General features: G+C 53.9%; 3 protein-coding genes across 6 annotated transcripts; all 3 read left to right on the forward strand.

The window, feature by feature from the left end:
- Window positions 1-1,951: 1,951 nt before the first annotated feature.
- On the forward strand, window positions 1,952-4,400 carry HOXD10 (homeobox D10; the record flags this gene model as incomplete). Its single annotated transcript, XM_082483318.1, has 2 exons — window positions 1,952-2,693; window positions 4,123-4,400. 2 exons carry the CDS (start codon window positions 1,952-1,954, stop codon window positions 4,398-4,400), a joined length of 1,020 nt encoding a protein of 339 aa, XP_082339444.1.
- A 1,061-nt stretch (window positions 4,401-5,461) lies between these two features.
- Window positions 5,462-10,623, forward strand: HOXD9 (homeobox D9). 3 transcript variants are annotated; one of them, XR_014269230.1, is made up of 5 exons: window positions 5,462-5,481; window positions 6,987-7,044; window positions 8,518-9,132; window positions 9,543-10,150; window positions 10,377-10,623. XR_014269230.1 is itself a non-coding variant. In XM_082483740.1 (4 exons), exons 1-4 carry the CDS (start codon window positions 5,479-5,481, stop codon window positions 9,782-9,784), a joined length of 918 nt encoding a protein of 305 aa, XP_082339866.1. In that variant the 5' UTR covers window positions 5,462-5,478; the 3' UTR covers window positions 9,785-10,623. The 3 variants fall into 3 exon arrangements, 2 of the variants coding, with proteins under 2 accessions (XP_082339866.1, XP_082339867.1); XM_082483740.1 differs by having other exon boundaries at window positions 9,543-10,623; XM_082483741.1 differs by lacking the exons at window positions 5,462-5,481; window positions 6,987-7,044 and having other exon boundaries at window positions 8,231-9,132; window positions 9,543-10,623.
- A 4,222-nt stretch (window positions 10,624-14,845) lies between these two features.
- Window positions 14,846-16,807, forward strand: LOC309671867 (homeobox protein Hox-D8-like; the record flags this gene model as incomplete). 2 transcript variants are annotated; one of them, XM_082483173.1, is made up of 2 exons in its annotated part: window positions 14,846-15,398; window positions 15,982-16,807. In XM_082483173.1, 2 exons carry the CDS (start codon window positions 14,846-14,848, stop codon window positions 16,275-16,277), a joined length of 849 nt encoding a protein of 282 aa, XP_082339299.1. In that variant the 3' UTR covers window positions 16,278-16,807. The 2 variants fall into 2 exon arrangements, with proteins under 2 accessions (XP_082339299.1, XP_082339300.1); XM_082483174.1 differs by having other exon boundaries at window positions 15,985-16,807.
- Window positions 16,808-27,241: the final 10,434 nt, after the last annotated feature.

A 27,241-nucleotide genomic window follows, 5' to 3' on the forward strand; every position in this document is an offset into this window, starting at 1 on the left:
ATCATGATCTTAAATAGCCATCTCGCCGAAGCGCCCGGTCCTCTGCACAGCCCCCGGTGGCGGTGAAGCGTGCCCGGGGAGGGCAGGGGGGCTGCGCCAGGCGCAAGGGGATGCTGCGAAAAAGATCTCGAAAGCAGCGAATATTACCAAGGTAATATTTAAACTCTCCGGCAAGCCAGAAGCTGGAGGCTGCAGCTATAAAAGAGACCGGCTCTTAACCTGACAATGATGTTGTATTTGAACAGCTGCGATAAGGTTTTAAAAGGTCTGTCTCATTGCCACAGCGAAATTTTAAATAGGGTTATTGTTTCCAGCAGTGTAAAGTGTACGGTAAAGTGCAAAACGTCCAAATGCCAGGAAACTGGGGAAAATTCAAATCCACGCCGGTGGAAAACGCATGTTTTCGGCTGTGCGAAAGACGCATTTAAATTTTTTAAAATCCTTTCACGTGCTGCCTGCTCTTGGGGATCTGAAAGGGTGTTTTGATGGTAGAAAGGCCCAAAATAAACAGGCGGATGAATCCGAAACAAAAATTATCAACAAGTTCACTTTGTTTGGATGAGAGTCCTTGACAGCATTCGTCCCAGATAAGAAATACTCCACTTTGAGAATAGTTAAAAAAAAAAAAAAAAAGGAAAAGGAAAATAAAGAAAGAAAGAAAGGAAAGAACAGGAAAGGAAAAAGAGTAATAAACAGTTTCTACCATCACTTTTTAAAATGCAATAGCTTCGGGTGTAAATATGGGTACAAAGTGTGTGGGGGAAACAGTAAAACACGTTTAAAATGTTGGGGTGGAAAAATCTGATTTGCCATGTAGACAGTTACTGTTGCCTTCTTTTTTTTTTTTTTTATATATATACACATAATACAGGCGCATTTATCTTCTTAAAAAAAAAAAAAAAAAGAAAGAAAAAGTTGCTGGAAGAGTTGCAGTGAGGATATGAGTTTCTGTATGTCTTTTAATGAGCAATACTACAGAAGGAGAAATTATCTTTATGATGCTTTCAGTTTCCAGGGCAAGTGAAAACCCCACTTTTTTTTTTTTTTTTTTTTTTTTTTTCCCAGGCGGTCGGGAGAGAGCATTGTAAAATAATTTTAGGAATGTAGCCTCCCTATAAAACTCGAGTTATGACAAAAGTCTAGCTTTTAATATTTGACGATTTGTGTTAAAACAAAAATTGACCTTCTCGGTTAGCAGCGAGGGAAAAAAATCAATAGTATAATTTTCAATAATTCATAACGCGAACGCCATTATGCTAAATCTTAACTATTAATCTTATCCTTTACAAAGTCTCGATTGATTTGTTAATAAAATATCTTCCCGTGCGCGGCAACAGAGGGTATAACTCTTGAAAAAGCTTCAGAAGCAAGAAAATTACCAAGTAGCCCAAGAATGTAGATGAGGCTTTTATTGATCGCCCCTGATTCTCCTTAATACGCCTTAATAAATCCCGCAACCTTTTGTCCCCGCACTTGTCAGGAGCGGGGGCTTTCACAGCAGCCACGGCGGGCAGGCGCGTGTTTTTTTCCGCCCCGGGTGGGGCGTGGGGGGGTGTGGGGTTTCCGCGCCCGCGGAGGGCTCCGCGGCGGAGAAGGAGTGGGGGGGAGGGGGGAGCGAAGGCGGGGGGGAGGAGGGGGGGGTTGGATGGTGAAGGGGAGGGGGGGTGGGGGGGTGGAGGGCCCGGTGCGGCTGCCGCAGCGCGGGCGCGGCGCGGCGCGGTGCGGTGCCGGGGCGGCGGCATAGGGGTCGCTGTTGACCGCGGCGGGGCGCGGCGGGGCGGCGCGGCGGGGCGCGTCAGCGGCGGGGCGGCGGGGCGCGGGGCGGCGGGCGCTGCCATTGGCCCGGCTGTCATGTGGTCGCGCGGAGGCATCCGCAATTACACGGGAATGTTTTCCTAGAGATGTCAGCCTACAAAGGACACAATCTCTCTTCCTCAAATTCCGCCCCAAAATGTCCTTTCCCAACAGCTCTCCTGCCGCTAATACTTTTTTAGTAGATTCTCTCATCAGTGCGTGCAGGAGTGACAGTTTCTACTCCAACAGCGCCAGCATGTATATGCCACCTAGCACAGACATTGGGACGTATGGGATGCAAACCTGTGGACTCCTTCCGTCTCTGGCTAAAAGAGAAGTTAATCACCAAAATATGGGTATGAATGTACATCCGTATATACCTCAAGTAGACACTTGGACAGACCCGAACAGATCTTGTCGAATAGAGCAACCTGTTACACAGCAGGTCCCCACTTGTTCCTTCACTACAAATATTAAAGAAGAAAGCAATTGCTGCATGTATTCCGATAAGAGATCCAAACTCATTTCTGCAGACGTCCCTTCCTACCAGAGGCTGGTGTCTGAATCATGCCCCATTGAGAACCCCGAGGTTCCCGTCCCAGGATATTTTAGACTGAGCCAGACCTACGCCACTGGGAAAACCCAAGAGTACAATAATAGCCCTGAAACGAGTTCAACTGTAATGTTACAGTTAAACCCTCGCGGCAGCTCCAAACCGCAGATATCTGCTCAACTTCAGCTGGAAAAGAAAATGAATGAAAACCCGAACAACCAAGACAGCACCGCTAAAGTCTCTCAAGTGGAAAGTCCCGAGCCCAAGTCCACGTTGCAAGACGAGCGGAGCTGCCTGCCCGAAGGCTCCGTGTCCAGCCCAGAAGTCCAGGAGAAGGAGAGTAAAGGTCTGTATTACCGAGTTTAAGCCGTGCCGTGGTGTAACTCCAACACGCCAGCACCATAAAGCACGCTCGAATATACTAACGAGCATCACAGCCATCACATTTAATGCTAAGGAGTATCGGGCTGCAGGTGCTGTGTCTCTGAAGATTTTGGCAGGCTAAAATGCTACACAAAAGGGTCCAAAGATTTGCTTGTAGGGGTCTGCCTCTCTCGTGCACGCAGACTGCCTCTCTGGTGCGGGGAATATAGCCGTGTGCTCCCTAATGCGCTGCAGCAGCCAAAAGCAGCCCCATACCTCTAAAAAAGCAGGTCTGGAGGTTGTAAAATACGACCAGCTCAACTTTTCTCTCGTAATATTTCGCTGATTTTTTTTTATTATTATTATTACTATTTTTTTTTTTCTCTGAGCCTTACTGCGGTTTGATTGCTTTTAAAGTTAATTACGATCCTATTAAAATAGGTGAGGAATAGGTGCTACCAGGCTGGGTAAAGTTGGAAACAAATGCACAATGAAAGCAGCAGCCCGCTGTCTGCCTGGTCCAAAGGTGAAATATTTCAATGTGGTGCTTTAGATAACCTTGGGTTGGTCTCCAAAAGTGCAACCTTATTTTGAAATGCGTTTGAAAGCTAAAGGTGGCGGTAATCGGATTTTATTTTCCCTTTAAAAGTGCACTAAAGCCTTCCTTTCGAACGACGTGTGTCGAAGAATCCCAAAACGGGAAATTTTCTCCTATCAAAATGTACTTTGCAACCTCTAGGTCGATTTTTACCCTACGTGTGCATGGAGATTCTCTTTTTCTGAATTATATTTAACAGCCCAGGTCTAGGTTGATGTGGGGCGGATTTCTTTCTGGTGGGGAAAAAAAAAAATCTGAAAAGAAAATGAAAAAAAAAATAAAATCCGAGGCAGAGGGTGTTAATTTCTTGTATATCTTTTTGGCTGGGAAAACGTCTATGTCTGCTCCTAGGTGTGCTTGTGTAATTCAGCTGATGGCGGGGGGGACGCTGCTTCAAAATACAGTGCGAGGGTATTTTGTAACTGGGATATTTTCGTAGCAAGTGTCGTTGGGAGCCCGAGGCGGCCATGGCAAGGCTAGACCCGTTAAAATGTGGCCATGGGGCTGGTGGCAGGTTAAACATTGCTGAAATGCTAAACGCCAGCTGAAAACTTGAGAACCCCTTTCTGGAAGGGGCAGGAGAGCGGGGCGGCCGCAAGGCAGGGTGCCGTGTGGTGGGGACGGGCGAGCCCAGCCTGGCAGCAGGTCCCCTCTCTGTGCCCACACCTCACCCCAGCTCTGTTTAATGCCCACATCCACCATATCTGCCAGACACTGCAGAGGAGGGGTCATGGCCAAGGGTACATTCTTAACAGCCTGAGGTATTTTTGATTTTTTTTTTCTTCTTCTTCTTCTTCTTCTTTGATTTTGATAGAGGAAATCAAGTCTGATACTCCAACAAGCAATTGGCTAACTGCAAAGAGTGGCAGAAAGAAGAGGTGTCCTTATACTAAACACCAAACACTGGAATTAGAGAAAGAGTTCTTATTCAATATGTATCTCACTCGAGAGCGCCGTCTAGAGATCAGTAAGAGCGTAAACCTCACTGACAGGCAGGTCAAGATTTGGTTTCAAAACCGCAGAATGAAGCTCAAGAAGATGAGCAGGGAGAACCGAATCCGGGAACTGACCGCTAATCTGACCTTCTCTTAAACCCTAACCCCGGGGGGGACACCAGTGAGGAATGGGCACAGCACCGCCACTTGCTAAAGGCAGGAGAGACTCTGGCAAAACCCGGCATTTTCCAGTTTGGTTTTGGTTTTGGTTTTGGTTTTTGTTTTTGTTTTTGTTTTTTTTCCTCTGATAGAATGTGACTCTTCGTCCTTCTTTTAGCGCTGCAAGTGAATATGTATTACTATGATGAGTATATATAAAACCTAGCACGTGTAATTTATTTTTGTTCTCATCGTAATGCAGGGTAACTATTATTGAATATTATCATTTGGTCTTAACTTATTGGAACTGTCGAACATCCAAGCAATGTGACTTTTTCATGTTTTTACTAACAAAATGGTATTTATGTGGGGCTGTTACACGGGCCATAACGTTTTGAGTACATTCAATACTTTAAGAAAAAGAGGGGGGGGAAACTTTGGGGGCGGGGGGAAAGAGAAGCACATTATAATGTAACTATCCTCTCAAATGAACTTAGAGATTGTCCTTCGTAAAATGGAATATTTCCTTCTTCTCCATTGTAGACATTTCCTTGTGGTGCATATGTGGAATAGTAGTCGTTCAGCAGCAATATGTCCTTCTTGTGCATGTTCTGTTCGCATGTATAATGCAATAAACTCTGTAAACTACTGCGGTTCCTTTGGTTTTCTGCAAATGTTTAAAGTACGGATGCAGGTTGGTCTCCTGAACTTTCTCTATCAGCAGCTCTTTGGACTGATGTACCTTCTTTGCCATTTTCTGGTCTTTGTGTGTGTCTGCCTGGTTTTCTTCCCCCCCCCCCCCCCTTTTTCTTTTTTTTTTTTTTTCTTCCCCTTCCTTTTTTTTAGGGGTGGGGTGGAGACTGGTGCGGGAAATGATGTAAACCTAATTCATTTATAATTGTGCCTGTAAACAAATGATTAATTGATAAAATGTTGTGTGATGTTCGCAGTCTGACAAACTGAATGCAAAAAAAAAAAAAAAAAAAAAAAGAGAGACAGAGAGAGAAAAAAAAAAAAGAAAAACGTAGTAAAATATTATGACCTAAACTGGACATCCTCATCCAATCAACTCATAAATGGTAAGTGATAAAAAATCTTTCTACTACAAGCTGTCAGCAATATGTGTGTCATTTTATTTGACGTTCCTATGTTGATTTAAAAAATATCAGTCTCACTGCGTGCTTACAACGTGTAGACTTTGATTTCGTGTCTTTACTCGCTTAAAAAAAAAAACATCATACCAAATGCAAAGCTGGGTATAAGTAAACGTTAAGGAGTTCCGTTCTTGGTCAGCTCAAGAGCTTTCAGAAGATGGTGGATGGGAAAATATTCCCTCAAACATCTGGCAGGGTTGGCTTTTTTTGAGCAGAAACGCTCCCAAGCGTGCTTACAAAAGTACACCAGCCTCTTCAGACCTACTTTTGTCACCCTGCACCGTTCCTGTTTGCTCAGAGATCGTTTTATTTCGCGCAATTCCATTTTAGTAGCACACATTCAGATAATGAAGTTCACGACTCTTAACCCTTTCTGTACATAGCTGAAAAAAAAAAACGTTGTTAACAGGGCTCTGCGCTGGAAGCTGAGGAAGGGCGTGTGTGGGAGAGAGCGGGTGAGTGCCTGTGTGCGAAGAAATACTAAGCAGAACTGCAAATGGCTTGCAAATGAACATGACTCCAAATTGAAGTGCAAATACTTGGGCATACTTTCACCTTCAAACAGTACTGGAAAAATAGCGTGGCTACTGTTTGGGCTGGGAAACCAGCTCGCTCGCAATCAACACCCATTCCTCCCCTAAGCAGTTTCTAAATCAAGAAATTAAACGCAAGATAGTGCCAATGCCGTCTGATTTGGTGACACTGATACTGCTCATATTGCAGTCGGTGGCGTTGTATTTTGCTCTCTTGTCGCTGGTATTTAATTGAAGCCAATACTTGCTCATGTGCACGTTTACTCGTAGGGCAGAGGTATATTTTCTTCAAACCAAAGCATCACCATTTTGAAGCTGCGGGAACCGCAAGCACGTAGGTATTTTGTGCTTGCTCTCATTTCGAAAACAAACAACGAAACGGTGCTCAAAAAAAAATTCCCTCTTTAAATATTGCATACATTTAAACCGTCTTTTCTTTTCCTTTAAAGATACTTGCTACATCACCAAAGAAGTTTCAGCAGTGGGAAGTAATTAGCTGGCTCCATACCAAGTGTTTAACGTGTATATATATATATATATAAAAGGGAGGCTCACTCTGATCTGCCTGCTTTATCAATTTATATCTGTGTGAAGCGAGGGGCGATTCTTCGCCATACCGCAAACCCTGCTCCTAGAGAAAAATATGAGAGAAGTATGAAAACGCAAAGGAAAATGTTGAAGTGAGATGGGAAAAAAAAAAAAAAAAAAGGAGGGGGGGGGAAGAGAAGAAAAAAGGAAGAAAACAACCTAAGAGAGTAATAAATCATTAAATAAACAGGAATTTCAGTCCCTTCCTCACACCGGCCCGCGAGTAGGAAGTGTTTTCTCAGCGCTGTTGTTTGTGCCCTCGGCGGGCTGTGCTGCGGGCTCTCCACTAACCCTCTGCGTTTCCTCCAGATCCCGGCACAGCCACCGTCCCTCGCTCGGGAGAGCAGGCGTGGGCAGAAGACCATGGGTAATCTAGTTTTCCATACTAACCGGGCACCGTTTCCTTCGCGGAAGGATAACCGGGCCGGGAGAAAGGGGAGAGGAGGGAAGGGAAAGAAAATAAAAGCAAAGCGAAGAGGGCAAAAAAAAAAATCTCACGTAGGCATTGAACGTGGCCAGCGCGGCCCGGCCCGGCTCCCCCTGAACTAGGGGCGGAGGAGGCAGCTCTGCCGGCGAGCGGGGGGCAGCGGCTGCTTGCCTGCTTGCCTGCCTGCCTGCTCGCCCGCCTGCCTGCCTGCCCGCCTGCCTGCGGGGCCGGGCGGCCTCCTCCGGGCAGCGCCTGCCCGCGTCCCCTCCCGGGCCGGGCTGGGCACCCTGAGGGGGGGCTGTGCTGGAGCTGTGCAGCCCCAAAGTTTCGCAGATACAGGAGCATGTGTTCAGCCACACGTCAGTTGTGCTCGGAGACACAGGCTTTGCTGTTTCCATCCGTCCATTTTATTAGGGACACATTAATCTATAATCAAATACACCTCATAAAATTTTTATTGAAAGGCATAAAATCATTACAGAGGTCTTCCACCTGTTTTAAAACAACACAATGGGCATCTCTTTTAAAAAGTGTGTCCTTTCCATGGAAACTTTCAGTCCGGGGGTGGGGGGATAAGGGGGGGGGGGGGGTAGAGAGCGGATAATAATACCCGCACATGCTCTGAAATATGGAAGTACCGCAATGTGCTTTTACTGTAACATTTTCCTGTTTTATGAGAAGTCGTTACAGTCCCAGCTTGCGATGGTTTGTTTTTACAGGCAAGAATCCCCCTTTCCCAGCGGGTTTCCTCAGCAGCTTGGAGTGTGATTAGCAAGCCAAGGCTGTTGGATTTATTTAAACACCCTGCCTCTCATTGATTAAGAAATGAATGGCAGAAATCACTCAAAGGAGGTGAAGAAATAGTCCGCGCCCGCCGCGGCCGTGGGCTGCCAGCGCGGCCACGCCCGCCGCGCCCCGGGCAGGCAGGGCAGGCAGGCAGGCGGGCAGGCGGGCAGGCAGGCAGGCAGGGCAGGCAGGGCAGACGGGCAGCGAAGGCGGGCAGGGGCGGGCGGGCAAGCAGGGCAGGCAGGCGGGCAAGCAGGGCAGGGCGGGCGGGCAAGGGGGCAGGCAGGGCAGGCAGGGCGGGCAGGGCGGGCGGCCCCGGCGCGGTGCGGGCGGGCAGCCGGCGCGGCGCGCTGTGCGGGGGCCCTTGTTGATGATGATGATTTTTTTTTTTTTTTTTTAATCACAGCAGCCCCAGTTTAGCGGATTGATTTACTCGCAGTATTGGTAAATATGATCACGTGGGCTCCGCAACCAATGGTTGAGGGTTGCAGTCTGCAAAATACTACGATTGTTCTCCGGGAGGGTATCATATACAGTTAACAGTGTAACCTTTTATATGACTAAGAGGGGAGCCTAAAATGTCGTCTAGTGGCACCATAAGTAACTATTATGTCGATTCTCTCATAGGCCATGAAAGCGAAGAAGTTTACGGGAGTAGATTCGTCCAGGGAGGTCACAGTGCGACCTCCAGGCCATCAGGTGTTGCAGAGAGTTCAGATTTTTCCTCCTGTAGCTTTGCACCAAAATCCACCGTGTTCTCCACCTCCTGGTCCACGGTTCACCCTCAGCCGTCTGCGGCAATGACCGGGATCTACCACCCCTACATGCACCAGCCCCACTTAGGGGCAGCCGATGCCGGCCGCTACGTGCGCTCCTGGATTGAGCCCTTCCCGGGCTTCCCGGGCGGCGGCGGCGGCGGCGGCAGCGGCGGCGGCGGCGGCAGCGGCGGCTCCGCGTCCAGCTCCGGCTCCTCCAACGGGCGCCACTACGGGATAAAGCCGGAGACGGGAGCTGCCGCCTCCTCGTCTTCCTCCTCCTCCTCCTCCTCCTCCAAAAGGACTGAGTGCTCCTCGTCCCGGGAGTCCCAGGGGATCGGTGTGCCCGAGTACACGTGCAGCTCCTTCCTCCAGGAGCCCCGGGAGAAGGCGGCTGCCGGCAGCTCCAAGGACCCCGCCGCCTGCAGCCACAACCCCAGCCCGAGCAGCGATCTGAAGGAGGAGAAACAGCAGCAACTTGACCCAAGTAAGTAAAAAAAAAAAAAAAAAAGGGGGGGAGAGAGAGAGGGAGAGAGGCAGAGAGAGGGGCAGAGAGAGAGGGAGAGAAAGAAAGAAAGAAAGAAAGAAATTGCCCCTTTGATTTATTGCCGAAACCTGTAAGGCTCGAATGTGCAAAACTGATAGTTTTACTAACCTATAAAAACGTCTAGACGCCTACCCCAGCGCAAGCAGCAACAAGCACCCATAAAAGACTCCACATAACCACCTACCATCAAGACATCATTTGTACAGTAAACAGACTGGGGCATTAAGGCTTTTATGATAATTCCTCCAAAGTTGTGAAAACAGTCCATCCTTCGTTAAATTAATTTAACGACCTTTCTCTCCCCCCCCCCCCCCCCCCCCCCCGTTCCCTATATACTTCCCTTCTTCCAGATAACCCTGCAGCAAACTGGATCCACGCTCGTTCAACGAGGAAAAAGCGTTGTCCCTACACAAAGTATCAAACTCTGGAACTGGAAAAGGAATTTCTCTTTAACATGTACCTCACCCGAGACCGCCGTTACGAAGTAGCTAGGATTTTAAATCTCACAGAGAGACAGGTCAAAATCTGGTTTCAGAACAGAAGAATGAAAATGAAAAAGATGAACAAGGAGAAAGGCAATAAAGGAGACTAACGCTGGGGTAGAAACGCAGTTGGGGAATATCGCTTTAGTTTTGAGTTTGGGGCTTTTGGGATTTGTTTTGGTTTTGGGTTCTTGGTTGTTGATTTGGTTCTTTTTTTTTTTTTTTTTTATTGGTTTGGTTTTATTCTTCCCCTGCCCCCTCAGCCCCCCATACGTTTCTCCTCCTCCTCCCGCGCCCCCCACCCCAGGAACTTTAAATCAATCTGGTCCTTTTTTTTTTTTTTTTTTTTTAATAGATAGAAGTGAAACGTGGTCTATGTCTGGTATTTTGGGAAATTTTGTCTTGCTCGCCAACGTGTTTTGCAGAGTCGCTTCATCCCCCCCTCCTCCTTCCCAGACCGTTTGGTTGATGATATTGTGAGTGCACGTTAGCTTTGGGAACTCTATCTGATGTTAAATGTTTGACATGTTTCTTAAAAGTGATGTAGTCTAGATAGTTACTTTGCCAAAATAAAGGTAAGGAAATTAATTATAATTACGGTAATAAAATATATATTAAATTACAGTCGCTTAAATCAATGCGGGTGCCGTGTTGTCCACGATTAACTAAGAGGAAACCTTACCCCAAACCTCTGCTTTCTAGGTCTGAATTTCGCTCCTTCGCAATAGATGCCACAGCGAGGCCACGAGCTATTCCCCCCCTTTAGTGCACTTTTAGGAGGTTATTTCATCCTTGAAGCCGTTCGCAATAGGCCTAACGTCTCCCGGTCCCCCGGCTAGCTGGCGTCCCTGCCCCCGGTGACTGTTGTATTAATTAACCACCCCGTGTCTCGATCTTTACGGACCTGTTGTAATTGTTGTCAGTTATTACACAATAAAGTCTGCCGTGACCGAACGACAGCCCTTGCGGTGAGAGGAGAAATCTGTGCGCCCCTCGCGATGCCCTCCGCGCCGCCGACCCCACCGCGCAGCCCCCGCGCAGCCCCCGCGCAAGTCCGCCGCGGGCCGAGCGCTGTCGGGCCGGGGCCGCGGGCCAGCCCGGCCGCGCCACCGGGGCAGCAGCACCTCTGGCAGGCAACAAAGGCCGGAGGAAAATCACTTTCCTTCCCCCTAACCCCCCCAGCCCCCGCTTCGCCTAATGGCTAGTTGCTTTTGGAGGTCAGTGGCGGGGAGGCCGGCCTCGGCCGCGCCGGGAAGGTGCGCCCGCCGCCGCCGCACCGCCGTGCCGGCGGGCTTTGAAACACACACATTTGGGACAATTTAGGCAATATTTCCGCACCCGTCCTCTAAAGCCAGTGAAGCAAAATGATGCCTATTCGCTTACACCACCTCCCCCCCTTTTTTTTCCCCCCTCTCCTTTCTTTTTTTGGCCGTTTCTAACCTCTGCGCTCTTTAATCTGAAGGTTGGGAAGCTCTGGGAATGGGGGGGGGGCGACACACGAGGCTGCTTCCAAACGTTCAGCTTTGTTGGGGAGAGCTCATTTAGCAACCAACGCGCCTCATGCCTTCTGCATTTATAAACACACATGACTTTATCAAGATAATTGAGATGAAGTTCATTGTAAAAAATGCTTTGTTTAAAGAGCAACCATTAAAATGAAGGACCCGTAAATATTTACGAGCAGTTCGGTTAATTCAAGCTTAAGGGGAGAGCCGAGAGACCTGGTATTTAATGTTTTTTTACCTCTGGGAAAAAAAAAAAAAAAAAGGAAAAAAAAAAAGAGAGGCAAAAGCATGCAGTGCCAGGAAAAGGTGTTGCATTGCTTCCCATCCATTGTCGAGAAGATACCTATAATTCTTTTAAAACAGGAAGAACCGTGGTATAATAAAACCATTGAGATGGCTAGACGTCTGGACCTAATGAGTTTACGATATGCTATGGCGCTTTTCTTTGAAACCACCTTATTTTGATGTTTGTGTTTGTTAGAGGGGGGGGAAAGGCAAAAAAATGCAGACAAACTAGGTCTTAAAATGTTGGACTATAAATTTCAATATGTCAGCGTTGGGCCAAGGCAACAGACTCAAAAAAGACCCGAAGGTCACGAAACTGAGCGGTTTTACAAAGTCCACTGATTTGTTGAAATGTATTTTATTGGATATTCTACTGAGATGAATCCTACGGTGTTAGTCTTCACATTTTCGAAAATAACCATGAAAGCGGGTGATCTATAGCTAACAACACGTAAGCAATATTCATACCACACAACACTCTTGGTATGTTGATTCCAGCAAAGGCTCTGGTAAGAAATTGTCACCAAGGCCACACCATGTCTTTTTAATATTTTACCTCAGGCAGATTGACAGGTTTTACCTTGTATATTTCTTTTTATTTTTCCCCTCCTTTGTTTACCTATTTCTAATATTGTGTGCGTTTATTTCAAAATGGCAGAAAGAAAACTAAACGCCTCGAATTACGAAACGCGTTTCTTCCGTGGAAATTATTTTTAGTGTCAAACTGCACAATAATTTAACTCCTATCCGTTGGTTGTGTTAATACATGTTTGTACATATGCACAGTCGCGTGCACACGCATTATACAGAATAATTCACAGACATGTGTGATGAAGGGGGGGGATGAACAAAGATTCATCTTTTCTTTCGTTTACATAAATCAATCCATAAATACATAAATGCAGGGGCAAACAAAATAACATGTTCAAGACGAAAACGTATAACTCTGAAACTACCACACATGGAGAATTCGTGGTGTAATATGTGGGGAAACATGATCGAAAACGCGATAGCAGCGGTCTTCAAAGCTCAGGCTTCTTTCCTGGCTGCCATGTGTAAAGGAGACGCATTCTTTGTATGTAGTTAATTATAGCACTGGCAAAAAAATAAAAGAGGGTCACCGAAATGTGGTAAGAAAATGGCTCTGTAAACTCCGACTGAACAAAAAAAAAAAAAAAAAAAAAAAAAAAGAAGAAGAAGAAAAAAAGAAGAAATCCAACCCAAAAACAGAAAGCAAAGGAAGAGCCGCCCATCACCGCGGAGCGCAGAGCCGCGCCGGTGTCCCGCGGTGGCACCGGGGCCTTACGGTGCCGTTTAGTTTCTGGCAGTACCGGGGGCCGGCGGCGGGGCCGGGAGCGCGGCGGGCAGCGCGGGCAGCGCGAGGCAGCGCGAGGCAGCGCGGGGCGGAGGGGGGGGGCGCTGCCTGCCGCCGCCTCCGTGCGCCGCCAGAGGGCGCCCGCGCTCCACCCTAGCGCCGCCGCCGCGCCCCCTCTCTCCGCGCAGCGCTCCGCGCACCGCGCACCGCTCTCCGCACCCCCCGGCCCGTTGTGGGGTGTGGGGAGGAACCGGGGTTTCTCTGCTGGCACCGCAGCCCCACGCGGGTGGCGGTGCTGGCCCGCGCCACCGGCGCCCCGGGGGAGGGGGGGGCCCAGCGCGGATCCGGCAGCAGCCGCTGCCCCTCCGCGCCCCTCCGCAGGGTGAGGCGGTGTTCCTCTGCCGCCGCTCCCGGCCTGGCCTCCCGCCTTCCCGCTGCTCTCTTGCGATGGGCTTTTGCTGCTGTCTATCCTTGTAGCATCCAAAATTCCGCGTGCCCCCTTCTCCCGGGCCTCTTCCCCCCCCCGCCCCCCGCCTGTTCCCGGGCTGCAGGAGGATCCCTGAGCATCCGCCGGTTTCCCAAAGCCCTGTGCTCCGGGCCGCGGGGCCACTGCCTGGGTGGGGGTGTCGCTGGGGGCCCAGGGCCCGTCCGGGCGCTCACACGCGGGGCAGCCGGGCTGGGCACGTAGACAAAGCGAGTTAATTGGCATAGAGGCGGGGGGGCGGGGGGGAGTGGGGTGTGATGGGGAAGGAGCCTGTGATGCCTTTTATGTAACCACAAATATTTTTTGTCAATTCACACCAGACGGTCACACGTGGCTTTGGCGGGGCCAGTATTATATTTCACCTACATTTTTCGTCTATCTTCAAAATAGGGCGGACTCGAGTTCCTGGGGGTGTCTGTCCGAAAAGCCGGTTCCCACTGTAGGAAGAAGCGGCGAAGAGAGGACTGGAGACGGCGTTTCTCGGAGCGCGGGGTGCGGGGGCCGCGCAGGCGGCCGGTCCGCGCTCCCCCCGCGGGGGCGGGCGGCCCGAGGAGCCGGGGCAGCGCCGAGCCTGCCGGGCAGCGCCTTCCTTCCTTCCTCCCGGAGAACAGGGCTCGCTTATTTCGGACCGCATCCCCGAGCGGTGCTAACCGCTCACCCACACATTTTTCTTTCTTTCTTTTTTTTTTTTTTTTCCTCCCTCTCTCTGCCTCGGTAATGACGTCCACCAAGGGTGAAATGATGGAAAGTATATTCATAGGCATGATTTCCATTAAGTATCAATTAACCTGGAGCCTCAGCCATGCGTGCACGGCGTCAAGGGTAAATGTGCATCTCATTCCCCAGCGCTCTGCTCGCCTGCAAGGAAATGACCCGGAGGGCCCGCTGGCACCGGGGCCCGGGGGCTGCACGCTGCCGCCTTTCGGACACCCCCTAGCCGCCCTCGCCGACACCCCCGGCTGCCCGCGCCGGGCACCGGCTCCCCGGGCCGGCTCCCTGCCCTCCCCAGCCGTCAGTGCAGGCCCCGCTGCCGTGTTTAGCGGCGGTCCGGAGACTCGGGCAGGGCAGCCTGGGCGGGCCGGGCGGTCTCGCCCCGGGCAGCGCGCCCGCGGTTATCGCGCGGGATCTGCGCGGCCGCCTCGCCCCTGCGCGGCGGGGGTTGCGGCGGCTCCTGGCGAGCGCGCACCGGCGGGGGGAGCGGGACCGCCGCGGCTGGGGTGGAACCGGGCAGGGCTGGGCCGGGTTTTTTTTTTGCCTGAGGAGCGGCACATGTAAACTGAAGCCAAAAGTCCCCCCTGAGCTCATGAGCGCGTGTGTGTGTGTGTGTGTGTGTGTGTGCGTGTGCGTGCGCGGGCTGCTGTGTGCCTAATAGGAAATAGTAAAAGCAGTGAGGCAGGTCATTTTGGGAGCGATTATATTCCAGTCCTGGTCACCACATACACGGAGAGCAGGAGCGGGGAGCGCACGGGCGAGCGGCGGCGGCGGCGGCATGAGCGCGGCGTAGAGGCACCGGCGGCGGCGGCGGCGGGAGCAGCGCCCCGTGCCCGCGCCCGCGCCCCCGCCCGCCGCTGCCCCCTCCCCGATGAGCTCCTACTTTGTCAACCCGCTGTACTCCAAGTACAAGGCGGCGGCGGCGGCGGCGGCGGCAGCGGCGGCGGCGGGGGAGCCCATCAATCCCCCGTACTACGACTGTCACTTCGCGCCCGAGGTGAGCGGCCGCCACGCCGCCGCCGCCGCCGCCGCCGCTGCCGCCGCCCTGCTCTACGGGAACGGCGCGGCCGCCGCCGGCTTCCCGCACCCCGCGCCCGGCGGGGCGGGGGGCGGCGGCGGCGCGGCCGCGGACTTTTACCAGCCGGCCGGGGGGAGCCCCACGGCCGCCTACCAGCCGCCTCCGCCTCCCCCCGCCGCGCCTCCGCCTCCTGCCCCCTGCAGCGGGGTTACCTGTCACGGGGAGCCCGCTAAATTTTACGGATACGATAACTTACAGAGACAGCAGATTTTTACGACACAGCAAGAGGCCGAGCTGGTACAATATCCTGACTGTAAATCGTCCAGTGCTAATATTGGCGAGGAACCAGACCACTTAAATCAGAGCTCGTCTCCTGCTCAAATGTTTCCCTGGATGAGACCACAAGGTTGGACGCAGTCAAAAATTTGCTTCCATCTCACGTCTGAGTTTGAAACTTTCTTTTCCTCCTCCCGCTTCTTTCTCGCTGCCTCTCGCTCCCTGCCTCTGCCTCCCGCTCTCCCTGCCTCTCTCCCCGCGATTCCTACCGCCGCGGTGGCTTGCGATAATCAAACGGTACAGTAAGCAAAGAGAAATCTCTGCAGAAGGCGGCTGCCACCCCAAGAGTAGCCTTGAAGTCGCCTCTGGGACACAGAGGCGCAGCTGACACGCTCGCCAGGCTCCCGCCGCCGCTGCCTGAACGGGAAGGGTGCAGGGCCGGGGGGTGCCGGGTACCAGGTTAATAAAGTGACCCCGTAAACTCGGGCCAGGGGTGAGCTGAGGCGCTTCGTGCATCTGCTGTCGCTATTTTTCCCGCACCCGTGTGTAAAGCTCTAAGCTCCTCCGTGCCCTCTGCTTTCTCTCCCTGCCTTTCTGTGGGGCTTCGTTCCCTCGAGGGACTTCCAGAGGCACCCGAGCCCTCGCTCCCTGCCTGCGCCTTCTTTTGAACGGCCACACCGACCTCCAAAACCCTGTGTTTTTGTTTCAAACAGCAGCGCCGGGTAGGAGGAGAGGAAGACAAACATACAGCCGATTCCAGACTCTAGAGCTGGAAAAGGAGTTCCTCTTTAACCCCTATCTGACCAGGAAGAGGAGGATCGAGGTGTCCCACGCACTAGGACTCACCGAGAGGCAGGTAAAGATCTGGTTTCAGAACAGGAGGATGAAATGGAAAAAAGAGAACAACAAGGACAAATTCCCCGCTTCCAGACAGGAGGGAAAGGAAGGGGAGGCCAAAAAGGAAGCACATGATCTGGAAGAAGACAGAGCTGAAGGCCAAACGAATTAAATTTTGCCCTAAAAGCCTTTGTGAAAGGCAATCAAAAATAACCAACGCCATAGCCCGACACCACGGCCCCGTCTCGCCCTGTACGTGGTCCTGTCGTGGGACGAGTGACCCCGTGTCCCTCCACTCGACATTTCTCTGCTTCGGGTGCTTCAGTTGTTTGTGGCTTTGTTTTGTTTTGTTTTTAACTGTATCCGGAACAATCTGTAGATTTAACAGTTCATCTGCTTCTTTGGGAAATTTGATACAGAGTTTGTAGCAATACATTTCTAATGATATATATAAAAATATATATTTTTTTTCAATCTTAAAAGTTGGTGATGGCGGGAAACGACATAAACTTCCTAATAATAGATACCGATAAGCAAGACATTTAACAACGCTTTATTAATCAAGACAAGTGCACTTGTACTATTTTAATTCTTGTTCTTATCTTATGTTGAGTAAATTAAAATAAATCTAATAAATTTGAAGAAAAGATCTTAGAAATATATTTAACCTTCTGCTATTGATATTTGATTAAAATAAACCAATTTTATTCGTATATAAAATGTATCGGCTTCCTGATATCCTTTTTGTAATCCACTTCTCCATCAACTGTCAGAGCCTCTCCACGTCGGGACTAACTCCCTCCTGCGCCTTTCCCCCGTCCTTCCTCCGACGCTGGGTGTTTCTGTGGAGTCTGGGAATGGCACATTGGATACAAAACTTGATTTTCGCTGCCTGCCGCCTGCACACCCTGCCAACGGCCACCGACATTTCGGAGGCCTCAGTCACGGGGCCCGGGTGAAAGCAGAGGGGACGGCCGCCCCACCTGCGGGCTGAGCCCACGCCGCGGCCCGGCCCTCGGAGCCCCCTCGACGTGTGCGCCTGGGCCCTGCCTTTTCCTTCTCCTCTGCCTCCCCCGGAGCTGTGGGGCGGCGGGGCAGGGGGGCCACTGCCGGCAAACACGGCCTTTTATCGGCGGAGCCGTCCGCGGCCAGCCCGGCTGGGGAGAAACGGGACAGGGGCCCACGCCAGCCCCCCGCCGGCCCCGCGGGCTACCCACGACCGGTGAGGGGCTTCCATCCCTGCCATACAAATCGCGGGCAAACCGGGCCTAACCTCTCCCGCGGAAGGTGGACGAGCAGAGAAATGCAAAGCTTTTGTGGCCTTGCGTGGGGCTGTCTCAGGCGCTGTAACCGTCTGTGGTCCCAGACCACGCTTAAACGGGAAAAAAAGGGCTTTTTTTAGCCCTCTAAATACTATCGCACGGTTTGGGTGCGTTCCCCAGCGGAGGCCGCAGCCGGCGAGGGCAGTGCCTTGCCGCACGGTTCCCCGAAGACGGGGGAAGAAAAGTCCGGTCTGATCAGTAAAACGGTTTAATTTATTTCCCCATCTCCCCTCCCTCCCCATTCTCCCGCTCCGCGGCGGGGTCCCGCAGACCGCGGTTATCTGAGAGGACGGCCGAGAGCAGTCCTTTTTAGGAACAGCAGACAGAGGGCTGAGGTACGAAGTATAAATCCCTACTAAGATTTCTGCGTCATTTTTTTCCCCACCGCCTCACGCCCCCGTGAGTGATGGTTCCGTGAGGGGAAACCGCGCCAGCCGCTGCGACAAACGCCACAAATTTATATTAGCTGCCCGAGAAACGTGCGTGCTCCCAACGGGAGAGGAGGGGCCCTCTCGGACACTCACTCCCGGGGGCCTGGGGAAGTGCCGGGCGCCGGCACCCACCGCCCCCACCGCCCCGTTCCGGGAACCGACCGGGCACGGCGCGGCGGGAACCATCGTCCCCGGGGTCGGCTTTTGTACGGCGGGTTTGGTTCATTTCGTTTCCCTTTCTCTTCCCCCCTCTTCCCCGCCACCGAGCCAGGCACGCTTGCACTCCTGCAAAGCGCCAGCTCTAGAGGGAGGCACAAGCAAGCGGAGCTATTGTTCTCGGTTTATTTTAATCGCCTAATTGGTTAAAGGTTGTAAACGCGGGGAAACTGCAGCAAACATTTTGCTGCATGGATTTGCATAAGTACACCGGTACCCCTAGTGTCCAGGAAGGATGTGGGGCTGGTGGCGGCGCGCTTAAGGAAACCCATGTCGCCTGACGCGTTAAAACAAAAACAAAAACACAAACAACCCTCGCTTTTCAAAATAATCCCCGCTACCAGTGGCATCGGCGTTGGGTCTCCGGGCAGGGAATGAGCCCCTTTCCCCTGCTGCTCTTGCAGCCGAGGCTGAGCACAGCGGGGGCTCGGCGGACCCCGCCGCGGGGAAAGCCGTGGCTGCCGCCGCCCGCCGCAAAGCCGGGGCTGCCTGCGGGGGGAAACGCATAACGGGAACCTTCACATTCGAGCGGAGCACTTCCTAGGCTAATATTTGTCCGGGAAAGAGCTGCTGCCGTACTTGTTTTTAATTTCCAGACAAAGAGAATAAAATTAAAATATTCCTGACGAAGTTTCCGTTAGCGTCGCTCTCCCCGGGCCGACTGGGAATGCAGCCACGCAGGCGAAAACTTGACTTCCTTGTGCTCACGTCATTTGCGAAGGCCTAGCGGTAACTGGGGTCGTCCCCGTCTTATTTATTAAGAAAAACAACAACACAAAAATCCCTGTAGTTTTTAAGGTATTTCCTCCCGTAGCCTGGCAGCTGAATGTCTCCCTCGTTCGTACGTGGATTCATGCTAAGGAAAAGAAAAGCGACCCAGAAATTGGCCCAGGCGGTCAGCAAACCCCCGGTAAAACCGGAGCCATCGAGCTCCGGAGCAAGCAGCGGTATTTGGGCAGAAAAGAGCCGTAGCTGCGCGGGTCGCGGCTGCCGCGGCGGCGAGAGGCCGCCTGCGACGGCCGCAGTGCGGATGTACCGCGCCTTTGGTTTGCGTGGAATTTCTCCGTTCCCACGTCGAGCAGCTCTGCGCGGCCGTGTGTGCTCCAGAGCCACCGCGAAAGGTGCCGGTGCCTCGGCCGAGGGACACGCTGTGATATTCACGGGTGTGCAACTGCCTGAAGCAGCGTGTTAAAAAGGCTCTACAGCTTTAGGAGCATTTATTTTTGTTAGCTCTGTTTTCGAGGCAGGTACAATCAACGCGGAGGCCACTGGTGGAGGACTCTGGCTATTCCCTGCAACAAAAATTGAGCAAGAAACACCCACAATATTCCGTCTCCGAGCCGAGCATTCCCTGTGGACACGGGGCCGGTTTTCGTCTTTTCGAGTATTTTCTAAGAATCGTGTTTTCCCTGTTGGTGCTCCAGGTTCGAGCGCCCCCGGGAAGGTTTAACGGGGGCGGAGGCAGCCCCTCCCGGGGAGGCTGCGGGCAGCCTAGGCGCGATGACAGCGCCCGCCACAACCTGTGGGAACCGCACACTTGGGGTGGGGAAGCGGGTCGCACTATTTTTTAGGTCCGCGACGGCTTCGGCTTCAGTAGTGGGCGCTAAAGGAAATGTGGTTTCTTTAGGGGCCCGGCGCAGCGGGGGCGGGGGGGGGGGTGCGGGTAAAGCCCCCTTTCGTTGGGGCAAGACACAGATTCACTCGTACAGTGCAGTCCCGTGTCGTCCCCCCTCTTTGTGCGGTCCCGCGGCCGCTGCGCGGGATGTCTCCCTCCCTGCGCGGATCTTCCGCGCCCCGGCCGTGCCCGCGGGGCCCCGCCACCGCGCCCGGGGCGCGCAGGCCGCGGGCAGGCGGGACCCGGGACTCAGCAAAAGCGTAGCGCGCAGGCGAAAGAAACATGGCGCTGGGAAGCAGTATGTGCAAAATCCGCAAGGAATTGCAGTAAATTCCTTTTTGTTTGAAGAAAATTTACAACTTGGTAATAGACCTTTTTATGACCTATTTGGGCTCGTCATTGGCTGCGGCTGGTCATGTGCAGGCAGCGAGCGCTTTCATGGCCTTTTCCTGATTTCCCTGGCGAATTTCCCCCTGCATTCTGCCTTCAGAGAGCCTCAGCCCCTCTTTTCCTAACCTTTGTCTAGGCTGAGGTGTATGGCAGTCGCCCTCATGTTTGTGTCCCGCTCCCCGCAACCCGCGGCCGGTCCCGCCGCGGCCGCGCTGACACTTCCCCGGCCCCGCGCCGCCTCCTCTCCCGCGCCCGCGGGGGGATGCGCGGAGCCCCGCGCCCGCTGCCGCCACCCCCCCGCTCCTTCCCCACCGCTTGTCGCCCCCGCTGCCGCTATCTCCTCCGGCACACGGATTGCTACGCGGGCGCAAAATGGATTACAGCGACCCTCCCGGGCTCCTCCGCAGGCGGGCAGTGCCGCGAACCGGTAAGCACTCGGCTCCCCTCGGGCTGGCCGCCGATTCCCCGCGTCCGCGCACCGTTCCGCACCGCGGCACGGCGCCGGCTCCCTTGTCCTCCCGCCCCGCTTGGTCACCTGTCCCTTGCTGCCCCTTATTCTTGATATTACTATTGCTATTATTATTATTATTATTATTGCTCCTATTGCTGTTGTTGCTATTGTAATTATGGGTGTTGTTATTATTATTATTAATAACAGTTGTGGGTATGCGGCGGGGTGCGTGAGGCTGTTGCGCGGTCTGGCTCGGAAAAGGCGCTGCGGGCCGCGGTGGCGCGGTGATCCGCGTTCCTCCGCGCCGAGGGGCGGAAGGCTGGGGCGCAGTGTGCGCGCAGGCAGCGCCTCCCCTGCCGCGGTGTTTCTTCCAGGAAAAGGCCTTTTTTGGGGGGTACTTTTCCCCCTGCCAGCCTGAAGCGCGGGGTGGTGAGGCTGTGGTTTGTTGTCCCCATGGCGGAAGGGCGGTCGCGTAACTTTAAAGCTTAACAGGTGTTTTCGCAGGAGGATGGGGGTCAGCGCTCCCGCGGGGGCGGAGGGCGCGGGGCGGCCCCGCCGAGCCGGTCGGGCCGGGGGCCGTGCCCGGGGCCAGACCCGGGAGCCCCCACCCGCCCCGTGGGTACGGTTTAGCACATCCTTCCCCCGCGGTACCGTGCATAAGCCAGGGCTGCGGCTCCGACCGGCTCGGAGGGAGGCACACGGGCCGGGCTCGGCGGCGGGCAGGCGGCCGGAGCCACGGGCAGCGCTGGGGCGGGCTGCGCCAAGCCGCGGCCGGGAGCGCACCCCCGCAGCACGGCTACATACCCACGTGGAAATCACGGGGGGCTAAATCGGGGACGAGTTCTGGGGAAAAAAAGAAAAAAAAAAAACCAAACCAACAACCAACCAAAAACCCACAAACCAAACCAACACCCCAACCCCTGGTTTATTTTGAAATATGTAGGGGAGAACAGTCACGTAAACTTTATCTGCGCTACCTACACATGTTTATATATCCATGCCCGCATTACCTACATACGTGTGTATACGTATCTATACCTCTACTTCTCTCTGTACAACATATATTCTTTTGAAGTGTTTTATGTGGAACATGTATATATTTTATAAATCTCCTCTTCATTTTCAAAATGTTCATGCACAGTAGAAAACCCGCTGCCTGGTATTTAGTGTTTACATCGTTGGTCAGTGATGGAAATGCACCGTGCCATTGCACTGCAGGAATTTACCGAATCGCCCTTTACCTCGAAAGCAGCCACTAATTTAACGGTAAAGCAAATTGCCTGATTAAAGGGTACCCAGCGAGGGTGGAAAGGTGTGGGACGTGCCCCAGGCACATATTTGGAACCCGCAGAATAATTTTTCTTTAATCCATCCCCGACCAGCTCCCCAGCCTGCTAAGTCCGCGCCCCGCTGCAGTAAGCGATAGGATGCCTTCCCTCATGCTTTGGCTCTTTGCACTACCCGACAGCCCTGCGCTGCTGAAGGACTTGGGGATTATTTGGGAGGAATCGTTCTCAACATAGCAACAGTCTTCAAGAGTAACTTGGAAAGTATGTACTGCGTTAGGGTTCACTCTGAGAATCCCTCCTAGGTGACACAGTAATTATAGCTGCTTGGCTCTAAATCTCTCCAAAAACTTCGAAAAATCTCGCCCTTGAGCTGTTTTGAAATTATTCGTAGCCTGGGGAAAAAGAAGAAAACAAAAGCAGGATGTTCTAACGAATTCTAATATGCATGTGTGTGTCTGCGGGTCCATATGCTGACACATACGGATACACATACTCGTTTATGATCCCACTGGTTTATGAGGGAGTTCATCCTTTTTACCTCCCAAACGGCTTCCTTCCTTCCTTGCTTTTTCTTTTTTTTTTTTTCCCATTTTATTCATTAACATTGAAGCACACATAGGTATGTGTATGCTCTTAAATATACCTACGTGTTTGTGAGTATTCATAACAAACTCTGTATGTATGTATGTATATATATGGTACATATGAGGGCTGTATTTTTATATATGTTTATACACCTATATAACGTGGGCGCCTGTGTGAGTGTAGAAGTGTTGGTGTGCTGTAATTTTTGGAATACAGAATTCACATTCACATTTCTCACACCTGCTTCGTTTCCCGACGTGTTCGACAGAATTTATGACTCATCTCACATTATTTTTTTTATTTTTTTCTTTGTTGAAAGGAAACAGCCGATCTCTAGCCCACACTTTACTGACGCACAGGCAGTAAAAGAACAACACCACAAAATAACCAGCAGGAAACGGCAGCCTGCGCTCCCTGGCAGTGCCCAGGTATCGCTGGCGCCGGCTGCCGTTTGGGCAGTCAGGTTGGGGTCCCGCTTAACTGCTGCAAGTTGCCCGGAGGAGAAGTGCAGCCTCTGTTCCCCGAGTCTGCCAGGGGTTTGGTGCAAGGAGGGGAGGAGATGTGAACTGCGACCCGGGAAACCCGATAAGGCTGAGCAAAGAAAGACACGTTGGTTTTGCGCTCTTAACAACAGCAAATCCCGCCGATTCGTTTATTTCCCAATAATGTTTCTCTTTCCCCAAGCAAATATAATTCTCACGGGGTGTTTTATGAGCGCTGGGGGCAGAAAAAGAAATCCGAACAAAGACAGTATTTCACCCCTCGGTTGGCAGGCAGCTGTTAAAGGTATTTACGGCTCTACTGCAGTGCGGCACTCAATGCTGCTGGAGCGGGAGAGGAAAAAACAGGAAGCGAAAGGAAAAGATGAGGCACAATAAACATTGCAGCAGGTCGCGGGGGCCGGGCGGGGCGCGTAGGAAGGGTCTCTGCCAGAGACAAGAGGCAATAAAAGTGCATTCAGCGGCAGCGGGCTCTGCCCAAACCCAGCACTCGCCTCCCATCCCCGCGGGGGAGGGGGCGGCGGGGGGGGGAGGGAGGCGGGAGACAGCCCGCATCGCCCACACAGCGTCCCACGCCGGGGGCGACCCGAGCTGGACCCTGCGAGGGTGAGGGGGCGGCGGGGGGCAGCCCAGCCGCCCGCCCGGCCCCGCCGTCGAGGCCCGTCTCCGCCGCCGCTGCCCGCGGGTGGGCGCCCGCCCCGACGGCCCGGGCCGGGGTCACCTGCCCGCGGCTTCCGCCCTCGGGGCGGCCGGGCCGAGGCGCGGAGAGGAGCGGAGCGGCCGCCGGGGGCGCGGCAGGCCCTGGCCACCTCTACCAGCCATTTTGTCTCCACGGCCTCTTCCAGGAGAAGGCGCTGTAGGACAAGCCTGGCCGCTCTCCCCGCCTGGGCGAGGGTCCCGCCGCCCCCCGCCCCGGGCCCCGCACCCCAGACCCGGCTGCCCGCCTGCCCACAGGGAGGACCACCGGCGGGCGGGGGGCAGGGGTGGGGCTCCGCCACTCTTCTCGGGCGTCCCCGGAGCCCTCCCCAGCTGGGCCCCAGTTGTCCCACTACCTCCAGCGCTGCGGCCTCCCCCCCGCCCCGGGTCGGCACTCCCTGCCTTCCCCACGGTGCCGGCGGGGTTCACCTCGGGTGCCCCGCCGCCCTCCCGGTCACCGAGTCGCCCTTTGATGTCGGGCAGCCACCGCTTCCTTCTCTGCCCCTTTGATGTGGGTGCCAGAGCACCGTGGCGGCCCGCACCCTCCTCCCCGCCGCGGGCAGAGCCCCCGGGCTCTCCCCGCCCCGCACATCCCCCCTGCCCCCTGCAAGCCGTGGCCCGGCAGGTTTCCCTGCCTCCGCCTCACCTGTTGCCTCCAGGCTTCATCTTCCCCAACCGTGCCCGGACATGACCCTGGCGGCCCCTGCCCCCCCCGGGCCGTGCCTGCCCCAGCTAGACGCTCCCACGGGCCCCGGCCTCCCCTCCCTGCCCCGCGCTCCTCGCCCTCTTCCCCCGCGGACCCGGGGTGCCGCCGCTGCTGTCCCCGTTTGATGTCGAGGCGCGGCCCGCCGCCGCCCTGCCCGCTCCGGGGCTCTGCCGCCGCCGGATCTGCCCGCGGGCACGGGGTGCTGCGGGCAGGGGCCTTTGCATGCCCACATCCTGCTGGGGGAGGGCATGGGAGGTGACTGCAGAAAGGTCGGGGTTATGATAAAAGCAGAGAGGGCTAATGCGTTGGACGCTATCAAGGCGCAAGGTAGGTCTTCAAAGTCAGAGATGGAGCCTGTCATTTTCTGGCGGTGTGGTCCTCGGGGTAGGATGCTGGTCGTCATGTCTGTCAAGTAGCATGGAGAGCGACGGTGGTTTACACATGCGATTCAATTTCCCCGAGCCTTTTATCGCAACAATTACCAGAGGGAAAACAATTGTCACTGGGTTACTTCATTCCACATCTTATCCATCTCCAGATCGTCAGCCCCGAATATGAGAACTCGCATAAAAGCCTAGAGAATTAACTGGCCAGAGCTTCACAAGTCAACTTTCACATCTGCATTTTAGAATAGGAAATGTGAAAATCCTCCTAATTCCCTCTTCAAAATCTCAGGGCTAGAATTACCCAGTTGCAGACATATTCATCTTGCCCCTAGATCACAGGGATTTGTATCTCACTCATCAACTCTTCACTGTCCCCACAGCCTCACCTTTCCCAGCACCAGCCTCCTCCACACGTTTGCCCAAAGCACTTGCCCGGCCCGGCCCGCCCCCCCCCGTCTCGGTTGCCCGGGGCTGATGGTTCGCCCGGCCGCCTGCAGTGCTGCCACGCCGCCTGCCTCGCCGCGGCTCCTCTCCTCCCGCACCCGCGGGACAGTGCCCTGGCTCCAAACCGTGGGCTCCTCCTGCCCACGAGACGGGCCAAGAGAGCCGAAGCGATGGCAGACACGCGGGGAGGGACGTGACGCTCCCCGTGACGGCGAAGGGGCTGGAGCCCAGCCGTGGCCCCCGCTGCCCTGAACCGACCTCCGCCGTTCCCCGAGTCCCGGGCAAACGCATTTGACTCTGCAACGCGGTTCCTGTCGTCCCAGCCTATTTTTCCTGCATTTAGTTGGATTTTCCCGTTGGCCCCTGCCCCTCACGTCCCTATCCGTAGCCTTTTCCCCCACTTTCCCAGGGGACCGGCACCACGGCTTCTTGCAGCTTGAGGCTGTTCCCCCAGAGGTCAGCGAGGACGGGGGGTTTTCGGGGGACTCCGAAGGCTGCTGCGGAGCCTGGTCCAGCGCCTGCCATGCTCAGGCCCGGGTGCATGAGCAGGGCACGGAGCGTGGAGCTCTTCCCCCTGCCTGCCCGGGGCTGGGAGCAGGGGCCGTGCCCCAGCTGAAAGCGACCCACGGGTCACTCCCACGCAGGGCAGCCCACCCCTCTCCTGGGGACGCCTGGCCGCATCCCCCGGGCTTTCATCGGCCGCCCGATAAAGTTGCTGATATGTCACCTTAGGCACTGCCCCTGCCAGCTGCCCTGGGCAGGGGAGGCCGCAGGGAGAAAGAGCCTTTCCCCAGCTTAGGCCAATAATAAAAGCAAGAAGGTGATGCCGTATGATTAAAACACAGAGCAAGGACAATAGCGGGATGTAAAATAACATGGCGTCGGAAAGAAGGAGCAGGAAAGGTGATCAAGACGCCTCTTGCTCTCTGAAAAAAAAACGAATGGATTAGCTGTGATTTGAGCCGCCTAAAGAGTACGAGCTGTCCCTTCTAGGCAGCCTCATACTTTGCATGGCCAGATTCGGTAGGAAATGGCCAAGTGAGAGCAGAGCAGGAGGGACCTAACTCGGGCGCTCGACAGGTACCACCCAGCTGGTGCCACCACTCAGCAAGGAGCTGAAGAAGCTGGCTCGGTTTTCAGAGCTGAGCCCCTGGGCGGAGGCGGATCCGCACCCGCGGGCCGGGGCAGCAGCCGCTCCCCTCTGTCCGCCGCCGGTCTCCGACGGGGCGAAGGCAGCTCCCCGCCGGCTGAGGAAGGGATAAGCCCCTCCTTGGAGGCACCAGGAGCTGCCGGCCTCTCCGACTTGCTCATCTCAGCCATGATAGATTGTGAGCTGATGCCCGGGCTCCTTTATGCTGTGTGACTGCCAGGGACATTTGACTTCCTGTGCTCGGGCTCCTTGAAATTCTCATTTGCTAAGTCACACCCTGCTCCCTTCACACCGGGGTCGTTTTATTGTTTTATAACCCTCCTTAAACTTCCAGTCCTCAAAGATCTCATTGTGGCAGGCTTCACACTTTCTCCCTTTCCACAGCCCGGTGCCCTGGCTGTTTCCAGCAGTTTGGTCGCTTGCAAAGGTCCGTCGGGTGCCCGGCGAGCCCGCAGTCCCTGGCACAGCTCACCCCAGCAACAGCTCAAGGGGTGAACGAGTCAAAACCATTTTCCAGGGGCGCCTGACCAAAATACCATAAACGTCGTGGGAAGGGAGAGAGGTACCCCCTCTCCCCGCAATCATCTCTTTTTTTTTTTTTTTTTTTTCCTGACGGTGGGCTTTCCCTGTACCCCGAGAGATGCAAAGAAAGGTTTGAACGGGTGCCCACGGCAAAATGCACCCGGGTCCCTTCTCGAGAGCAATTTGGGAGCGCTAACTCCCCTCTTAGCAGCTTTCCCTACAACACGCTCCTCAAAAAGGCCGGCATACCGCCGCGGAGCTGACCTTCCGCCCACTCCGTCTATTCCGACGCAGTCCCGTTTTACAGGGCAGATTCAGCGAACCTTTATTTAGCGAATAAAAGTTTAAAGCTGAAGGTTATTTATGGTTCCACAGAGATAGGTCCTGAGTGGCTATTTAGAAGCACGTGATTCCAATAAACTTTGTTTTATGG

Source organism: Vanellus vanellus (assembly GCF_965231255.1).
Source record: "Vanellus vanellus genome assembly, chromosome: 5".
Taxonomy (NCBI): domain Eukaryota; kingdom Metazoa; phylum Chordata; class Aves; order Charadriiformes; family Charadriidae; genus Vanellus; species Vanellus vanellus.